Genomic DNA, 9651 nt, shown 5'->3' with positions numbered 1-9651 from the left:
GAGAAGAACTGCAGCTCAGACAAAAGACGAAGTACTGAAATTTGGTGTCATCCTGTCTCGCCCTCACCCACCGAATTCTCTTCGCACAGTACGTCCACACGACCCTGTCCACTGGGGAGAATTGTTAGCCAGTTTCCCAGGAGAGGACCGCGCTCTCTCGGGGGTTGGAAGGCCTCCACCGACAGGAGGCGCTGTGGTCCTCACGGCGGCCCCAGGCGATACCGTAGCCGCTCTCTCAGCGCCGCCGCCGCTCTGCCCACCGTGCCGCGCCCTCTCGGCGGCCCCGGTTTGCGGAAGTGTTTCCAGGAGACGGCGAGCGAGCTGCGCGTGCGCGGTGGGCGCGGCCGGCTGGAGGTGGTGCCTGCCGGGTCAGAGGCGCCGCGGCCCGGGTTATCCGCTCTATGGTGCGCAGGTGCTGCGGCCGCCGGCGGACGCGTCTTCGGGATGGAGCACATCCGTACGACCAAGGTGGGCGCGCGGAGGGCCGCTCGCCGCTGGGCGGTTTGACTGGCGTGGGCGGCGGGGCGCGGCTGGCCGGCGGATGGGCCGGGGACGCGGGGCGGCCTGGGCGGGCGTGAGGCGGGGTTCTGGTCCGGAGTTGGGTGCGGAGGGTCTGGGGTCCGTTCCGTGGGGCCGGCGGCCGACCCTCAGCGCTGCGGCTTCCCGGGCGGAGTCGGGGCTGCTGCGGCCTGGTAGCCCGGAGCACACCTGGGCGCCGGTGCACCTCCCCTGCTCGGGTCCTGCGGTCCCGGGTCACGGATGCAAGGTGCAGGCGTCGGGGGAGCTGGGACCGGCGCTCGGCTCCACCTCACTTCCCTGGGGGTTTGGGGTTTCCGGCTCCGCTTCACACTTGGGTGTCTTTAGTGGCAAGTCAGCTGGGCAGACGAGTTACGGAGGACGGGTGATGGAAATGCTCTCCAGCTGAGCTGACTAAATCCCGTGCTTCAGTTTTGTGTGTGATTTTCAGTTTTGTGTGCATTTACTTTGAGAACAAACAAATATTCTTATGATTCTGGTACAACTGTGAACACGGAAGGAAGTGACCTCAAAATATTGCCAAGTTACTTTACCGACGACATTGAAGTTCAGCTTCCACTTTGGGAGGGCAGGAAACAAGTCGAGACCAGAAGAACTGAATAGCATGCTGTTAAGCTCCGCGCGGAGCCTAACAGAATCGGGACGAGGACCACTGTGAACCTTGACTCTCCGGGTTTTGCCGAAACCATCGGTCAGTTGCTGCCCATCCTCAAGTTATAGCTCATTTAGGGAAAGAGCAGACATCCGTCTTCTTCATTTGTTCTAGAGAAGACGTGAGATCTATGTCATTCAGATGTTTCACAAGCTTTTTTAAGGTGGACATGGATTTATATTAAAACTTTTTTTTTAATATAGCACGTACTATATCTAATAAAATTAAAGATGCTAAAAAATAACCCCATTTAAAAAGTTTCTCTTTGTGTCTTTAAGAGCAGAAAGGTAAAGTAACTCTAGAATTCAAGTTGCTGCCGCTTAAAGTTTGAAGATAGAAGGGTAACTAAGTAAATAACCAAACTAGTAGACGATGCAGAGGACTGGAGTAGGCATCAGATCAGGGTCTGGTCCCGGTTCCCAGGTTCCAGATGTCTTTGTACTATCTCTGCACACAGATAGGAGCTGTATGCACGTGACTTCCTTCTGCGCCAAATGAAACCTCATCTTTGCACCTTTCATCATGCTCGCTACAGTGCAGCGCATGTAATAGAAAAACAGTAAAAGTGAACTGAATTTAATCAGAACAAACCCCATTCCTCGGGATCGGTAAGAGAGAACAGAATGTTAGAAAATCTTTAGGCTCCCTTGGCTTATTTTAAGTCTTTCCACCTGAAATTTATGATGAGTATATACCTTTGTTTTTATTTCTATAGTTATAGCAGCCCTCCCTTATTCCCTTACGATTCTTTCTGGTGACTTTCATTTGGCCTGATGTTCCTCTGTAACTACCAGTTGATGGACTTTTCTTTAGTTTTCTGGTTTAGTCTTACCTTTTCACAGTGGGCCCATGCTCGTGGTTTAGTAAGGTCTTTTTATGATGTTTTTTAAGGACTAAAAGATTTCTGCCTAATTTCATATTAAGATTAATTTTCTACTGTGCTCCTTTATTACTCGGGGTTATTTTTCTAGCATTAGACCACTCCTGCTCTCTTAAGTGGCTGTATGTAGACTGCAATTAAACAAATATTTACTAGGTACCTGTTATGTGTCAGGCACTTTACAGACACTGTACAGGCACACAGGACAGGTGAGCAGGACAGGCATGGCCCTCACAATGCATTCTGAGAATTGTTGTGTAGACTATAATATTTTCCTAAATTATAACTTATTCTTAAAAGATTGATTTGAACATAGCCAACTTTTTGTTTCTATTATGCATAGCCTTCACCTGGACAGTTAATTTGCTGCAAAAGTAATCGTATTTGAACACTAAAAACGAATTTCTTTCAGTTTACTTAGCTGTTTTGAACTCTGTGTAGTTTAGTCACGATCAAGAATTGACTGTAGTGCCGTGTAACTAGTGACTTGTTCTGTGTTGTTCAGACCACTGTATTTGAAAAGTAACAATTGCCATTTATTGAGCAACTGTATGTCAGTATAGCCAACCCTACAGGATGATTTCCCAGTATTTACAGTTCACAAATATGTTAATTTATACAGAATTATCACTCATTTCTTAACGCTGCCAGTTGGGACATTATCTCCATTTACAGAGGAGGAAATCGGCTTGAGTGCCCACTTAGCTCATGAGGGGTAAAGCCAAGCTTTTAATCCAGGTTTGTCTGCTCCATAGTCTACATAATGACTTTTCCATTATCTCTCTGCTTTCGGTCTGTTTTGTTCAAATGTATTAATACTAATTCAGAAATCTTAATAATTCTAAGAACTTTTCCTTCCCCAAACCTCTTCTTGACATAAGTAAATCATATTTATATGCTATTGTTTTTCTGTACTCTTTTTAGTCACTTTTAAAAATTATTGCTTCCTAACCAGAGATATATCGGATAAAGTATTTTAGTTGACTACTAATTAAATGGCTTTATAGCTCTAAACTTCAGGAACAGACGCATCATCGTGTTTTGCTCACATTCGGTTTACAGCTGTGCGGCGTCAATAAAGCTGTCACGTCTGGATCTGCAGTCGTGCACGTGCGTTGCCAGGCTATTCGTATGAGCGGCATAGCTGCTGCCTCTGACTTTGAGCTCTCACTTTGCCCTAAGGAGAGAGTCTTGCCAAGAAACAATGGGAGCTGTGTGTCTTCCTCCTTTCCCCGCCAGGCTCCGGTGCTTTGGCTGACATCATATGTTGATGCCCATGGTATTGTTCTGCTGTGAATGGAACTTCACAGAATGGAATGGAAGGATGTTGTCCTCAGCTATCCGTGTATGAAAGACTGCTTCCTAGAGCTGGTTAAAGCACGGACTATCCCTTGAAAAGCTGACCCCATTGGGACTCAAGTTGAGTTATTTCAAAAGTAATGCTCAGTTTGTTCCTGGCTTGCTCCCCTTTTTTGTCGTTAGAGTGTGAGATCAGTCACACGTGTGTGTGTACAAATATATGTTGTGTGTCATGAAGAGCGAAGGTGTGCAAAACTAAGAACGGATCAAGAGCAGGGAAACCGATGATCTTTTGTCTTTGAAGTAAGAGCCGGCATGTTTTCAGGGGCGCCTGAATGCTCCCCGCGCAGAGTGCCACGTTGACTGCCCCTGATATTATCCCCTTCTACAGCTGGGAAGAGTGACTCTTCCCAGAGATCAAATGAAATCGCCTGTCCCGGATCAGACAGCTGGCTCCACCGAGGAAGAGGTGGAGCCGGGAACCTGAGTCCAGGTCTGTGCTGTTCTCTTAGCTGTCACTTGCCTGCGTCAGGTCAGGAGGTTAGAGGAGGAAGGTAAGGGGGGATGGACGAGCCCTGTGTCTGGCAGGTGGCTGATCACGAGGGTCTGGAGTCGGGGAGAAGGTGTGCCCCGGAGATGTAGGCTCCGGAGTGGTGGGCGTTTAGGGGATCGCTGAGGTCTTCCGTTGAGGGTGCGTTTATGCCGGGAGAGCGTGCAGACACCGGAGGAGAGTGTGAAGACCGAGCCCTGGGGGTACTCCTCAAGGGGCCAGGGAGGGAGCGTTAGGGACAGAGGGGAGAGGAGAGCCCCAGGCGGGCGGGCACAGCCCCGCCGGTTCTCATTTCCTTCTTTGCTCCCCCTGCCCCCCTGCTCCCGCCCCCTGCTCCTTCCTTTTCCCAGGGCCAGGCACTGTTCTGGGTACTGAGGAAATGGCGCTGAATCAACCACAAAAAGCCCTGCCCTTTGAAAACTCATGTTCTAGCTGGGGAAGGCAAAACAATCCACAAAAGTAATGAGTCAGGTATATACCATGGTGGATGGTGGTAAATCCTGTGGAGGGTGCCGGGCCGGGCCTGGGAGAGGACAGCTGGAAAGAGGTGGTTAGGGACGCCCTTCCAGAGCTGGTGACCCCGAGTGCAGCCCGTCCAGCGCTGCAGGAGAGCAGAGTAGGTCGGGTGCTGGAAAGTGCCCCTGGGTTTCTGGTCTGTTCCGTTTGGTGATTTATGCAGCCAGACTCTGTCGTTGGTGCTGGGGAATACGTGGCCAAAAAAAAGGTAAAAATCTTCTGCCCTTTTGATGCTTACCTTCCACTTCACAAAGGCAACGTGACGCCCTTTCTTTTTTTTAAATTTTATTATTTTCATTTGTTTATTTAAATTGGAGTATGGTTGATTTACAGCGTTGTTTAGTTTCAGGTGTACAGCACAGTGATTCAGTTATACATATGTGTATATAATATATATATATATATATATGTATTCTTTTTCAGATCCTTTCCCCTTATAGATCATTATAAAATATTGAGTACAGTGTCCTGTGCTGTACAGCAGGTCCTTGTTGCTTATCTGTTTTATATATAGTAGTGTGTACATGTTAATCCCAAACTCCTAATCTATCCCTCCTGATGCTCTTTCTTTCTGACAGCTAATTCCTGGCACGATATCAGTGCTCTGAGTGTGGGATAATGATTCCAGGAGTCCTAGGTGGATGCCTGGCTATCAAGAGGGACCACGCGGAGCCAGAGAGGCCTTGACAGGGCGTTTCCTGCTTCATTGGCCTCGGCCTGTAGCTGTAGAGTGGGTACATACAGCTGGTGGTCACAGAACTTTGGGGGAGGCCATTGGTCCCTTCTGTCCCAGAGGCCCGCTTATCCCTCTTAGGGGCAGATAGGTGTCTTGAATTTTCAGAATGTGATTCTGTGTATGTGTGATTCCCTGCGCTTTTCATTTCCAGCTTTGTAGTCAGCTGAAATGTGAACTTGCTGTAGAGACCATTAGGCCACCTTTTATTGCAGGCCCAGAGTTGGCCACAGTCCCCCTAAATGGCCCATAAAGTGATGTGCTGGCATTTCCTCAGGGCTACTGATGACAGAGAGAGGGTGGGGAGAGGAGGGGGGAGAGAGACACGTGCTGCCTAAATATCTGACTGAAAACACTTCCAGAAAAACACTGGGAAAAATCTGTAGCGACATCTGTAAAGTACTTTCAGTTCCTCGGTGAAGGGGGGAAATAAGAAGCAGCAGTTGGTGTTGAGAAACTGGCTAAGTCTGTGGTTGGAAATTTGTATGCTGATGATTTTAGCAAAGAAAAAGATCCGATTTCTGTGTTTTTAATATTTATCTTAGGATTTTCAGCCAAGAACAGAATAATCTGTGTTTTCTCAGAACATCTTTTATATTATCCAGAACTTTAAATAGTAAATAAATGTTTTTGGATAATTTCAGATTTATTATCTGTCACATCCATATAGAGGTTGCCATATGGAAGGAGAAATGCAATGATTTTCTGTTATATGGCCTTGATTTGAGTATAATCCTCCATTGACTAAGGTCATGAATAATCCTCAAATTATTATAGTTGAGATAGACTCTCTTTCCCCTCACACTTACATTTCCTTTGATCCTCTATCCTAGCGAATGGCCACCAGTGACAAGCTAACATCTTAAGAAGCCCCTGTTTCTCCTTCTTTACTTCTCACATCAGTTAGTTATTGTCCCCAGGTGGGCTTCCTCTTTATCCTCCAGGCCCGTGTCACGTCTCTCCCAGGCACCCCTAGGTTATTTCATCAGCCTCTCACCTGGCTACAGCACTAGCAGACTCTTCCCAACGCAGCGTTCTCTCCATGTTGCCCTTGGAAAGATCTTCTTAAAACCCCCATCTGAGCACAGACTGCCGTGCTTACAATCCTCCACTCGTGTCCTTTTACCTACCGCAGTTTCTCTACCTTTACAGGTGTTTCTTTTTCATCAGGTGAAATATTATGTCTCCCCTTTTACATTTTTCGTCCTGTATTGAGAATTCTGTGTTTTCTCTGGATTAGTCAAGAAAATTTTGTTGATCTTTGCTTTTGACGCTTACGTTAGGAAAGCATAGATTTTTCTGCCAATAGAGCACATTAGAATAGTGCGTTTGCTTTTGAAGTCCATGTACCTGTTCCTTCCTTTCTCTGTTTGAACTTAACTGGGCAGTAGTTTAATACAGAGGACTGTCAGGGCTCGACTTAGCTTATCAGCTTACTAACAATAGTAATTTTTTTTTTTTTTTTCTTTTTGCGGTATGCGGGCCTCTCACTGTCGTGGCCTCTCCCGTTGCGGAGCACAGGCTCCGGATGCGCAGGCCCAGCGGCCATGGCTCACGGGCCCAGCCGCTCCGCGGCATATGGGATCCTCCCAGACCGGGGCACGAACCCGTATCCCCTGCATCGGCAGGCGGACTCTCAACCACTGCGCCACCAGGGAGGCCCAACAATAGTAATTTTTTAAACAACTATTTGAGCACTTTATTGCTTACTATCTGTCAAGCAGACTTGGGGTAAAGTACCTGACATTTATTATCCAGCCTTTCTGCAGCCCTTGAGGTTGAGATTATTGTCCTTATTCTACAGATAAAGAAAATGAGACCCAGACAGACTGACCTCCAGTTGATAGCCAGTATATTTTTGGGCGAATTAGCAAACTCTCTTTCTGTATATTTATGTGCATCCTCTTCCCAGGTTCTTCAAAGATGTGTGTGGGGTGTGTGCATGCACACGGAACGCAGTGGTATATTTTAAATGGCCAAAGTTGTAAGAAGCTCTTTTAACAAATGGGAGGATGAGGCAAGCCAGAGCCTTAAATGTTTGGGGAGAGAGTGCAAAGATAGAGAAGGAACAGAACCTGACGTGAGTTAAGAGCAAGAGGGATTCATGTGGAGTTAACGTTAGAAGGAAGATCAGGTGCACGAGAACAATCTGGTGAGTTCCTTAAAAAGACAGATTCTTGGTCTCCGTGTCCTGAGACGATTCTGTGGAGTGAGGTGGGAGGTGGGATTTGTCCTTTTGTAAAGTTTCGGAGATGATTCAGATGCACAGCTAGGCTTTGAAACTTGTATGGTTAACCCAAATTAAAGCTCTAACCAAGGGAATTTCAGAAAATTTTGGATGTAGAAATCAGGAGGAATCAAGAAATAGGCTTAAAGCATTAGGAAGAGTATTATCAACCTGAATTTCCAATCTCGATAGACACCCAGCCAGAAAGAAGCATGTAATATTGTACAGCCCTAGAGGAGGAAATGAGGAGTGTGGTAGAGGGCTGAGAGTCCACACTTTTATTTAAAAAAAAAGGAACTGAACTGTAACTCTACACTCTGTTAGTCATTTGTATACTTGCTTTAGATTTGTTCGTTCATAAGTTACTGAATGGGTGTCTACCGTTCACCTACTTTGTAGGGAAAAGGTGGCAGAGAGAAGTGAGGAACCGTATAATGTTATAAAGAACTCTATTTAATAAGTGCCTTGATGACTTCAACAAGAGAGATGACTGGTAAATTTTGGGCACCTTCTGTTTCTCCCCATGGGGAATTTCTCTGTGGCAGTTCACCCTAGTTCAACAAACATGTACTGTGTCCGGTGCTATGCTAGCCGTTAGGTATTCAGACACAAGTAAGAGACAGTCCCTGCCCTGGAACATGTTGCAGCCTTGGTGGGAGAGATGGACCCTTGAACAGATACTTTCATTATAATGTGGGAACACGTGAATAATGGTGGATGGGGCAGAATTGAAACATATTTAGGCCATGGGACGTGCCTGGTGGTCCAGTGGTTAGGACTCCTCGCTTCCACTCGGGGTGCAGGCTCGATCCCTGGTTGGGGAACTAAGAACTAAGATTCCTCATGCCGCACGGCACAGCCAAAAAAAAAAAAAAATATATATATATATATATATATATATATATTCAGGCCATAAAATTGGTAGACGTTGTGATTCACTGAATGTTAGGGGTCAGGAAGTCATAGGGTGGATCTGAGGTTTCTAGCGTGGGTGGCTGGATGAGGATGGAGTAACATTAACTCAGTTCAGAAATGCAGCATTAGGGACACATCTGTGAGAGGGCAGGGGAAATCCGTTCCGTTCTCAGTATGCTTAACGTGCCCCTTATAATGTCCAAGTAGAGCAGAATAGAGTGGTGGGAATCAGACCGATGACGTAGGGTTAGGACTGGGCTGTTGCACTTACCGGCTGATGCTAGTACATTTCCCTAACCTACCTCTCAGTTTCCGTGGGGATAGTAATAGTACTTACCACACGGGAGTTGTGAACATTAAAAAAAGTCACGTATGTTCATTTAAACACTTATTGTAGTACTGAGCATATGATAAGACCTCAGTACTACGTCAGGAATTCTTGTTGTTGTGTGTGCAGCAGACAGTGTGAGCTCAGGAGAGATCAGAGCTGCACATTCGTTTTGGGAGTCGTTAACATACAGACTCCAACAGTGACAGTGGTTGAGGTTGCCTGTAGAGAACGGAGCCCTGAAGAGTAGTAGTAGCAAGTAGGAGGTGGGCAAGAGAGGGTCAAGATCCAAATGAAGAGGGTGTGGTTGTTTTGCATGTAGAGAATCGTGTGTACACTGTTTTGTGCCTTGTAGAGAAATTATTATTTAAGGCTTGTGATTGGAGGACGGCAAGAAATATTTATGATCTTTTTAAAATCCACAGATTTAAACCCTTCATGTGGACTTTCTTGTAAGAAACAAACTTACTGTTTAATTCCATGGTAATAAAATCAGCCCACCCCACCCCACCCCCCGCCAGCCCGCCTTTGTAAACTGCCTGTCAGTACACTTTTTTCTCTTCTCTGGGGGTATCTGAAGTGCTGCAAGTGATGTTGGCACAGATTGTTTGCTTGAGTAGAGTTGATACCTTATGATAACCTTTATTTCCATATATATTCCTCATTTCTCTTTTCTCTAGAGCCGTTAACACTTTGTTTTAATTGCTGCAGGAAATAAGACAGGTGAGATATATATTTCTGGGGTCGCTGTTGGTTGGCCGGACTTTCCTTGCAGCCAAACCTCATACAGTTAACGCGTCAACACTAGTTGATCCCATTGTGTTAACAGTGTTTAAGTTTTGATGAGAAGTATGTGGTATAATAAAGGTAGATTTTTATTTATGGGAGAGATGGTCCTGAGCAATGAAATAAATGTTGATTTCCAGTCTTCATTCAGGTTTGTAAGAAGGACGTTTTCCTGTTGGCTTAAAGGACAGTGTGTGATGATCTGACAGTTTTGTTTTTTTTTTTTTT

General features: G+C 46.1%; 1 protein-coding gene across 2 annotated transcripts in view; it reads left to right on the top strand.

Moving 5' to 3' along the window:
- The first annotated feature begins 300 nt into the window (after positions 1–300).
- Positions 301–9651, top strand: part of MTMR6 (myotubularin related protein 6) — a 29170-nt gene continuing 19819 nt past the window's right edge. For both annotated transcript variants that reach the window (XM_060079906.1, XM_060079907.1), the window contains exon 1: positions 301–468. In XM_060079906.1, the coding sequence (XP_059935889.1) occupies positions 445–468 (24 nt within the window). In that variant the 5' untranslated portion in view covers positions 301–444. The remainder of the gene's footprint in view (positions 469–9651) is intronic.

Source organism: Mesoplodon densirostris, chromosome 17, assembly GCF_025265405.1.
Source record: "Mesoplodon densirostris isolate mMesDen1 chromosome 17, mMesDen1 primary haplotype, whole genome shotgun sequence".
NCBI classification, from domain to species: Eukaryota; Metazoa; Chordata; class Mammalia; order Artiodactyla; family Ziphiidae; genus Mesoplodon; species Mesoplodon densirostris.
This window is presented reverse-complemented; position numbering and strand designations above follow the sequence as displayed.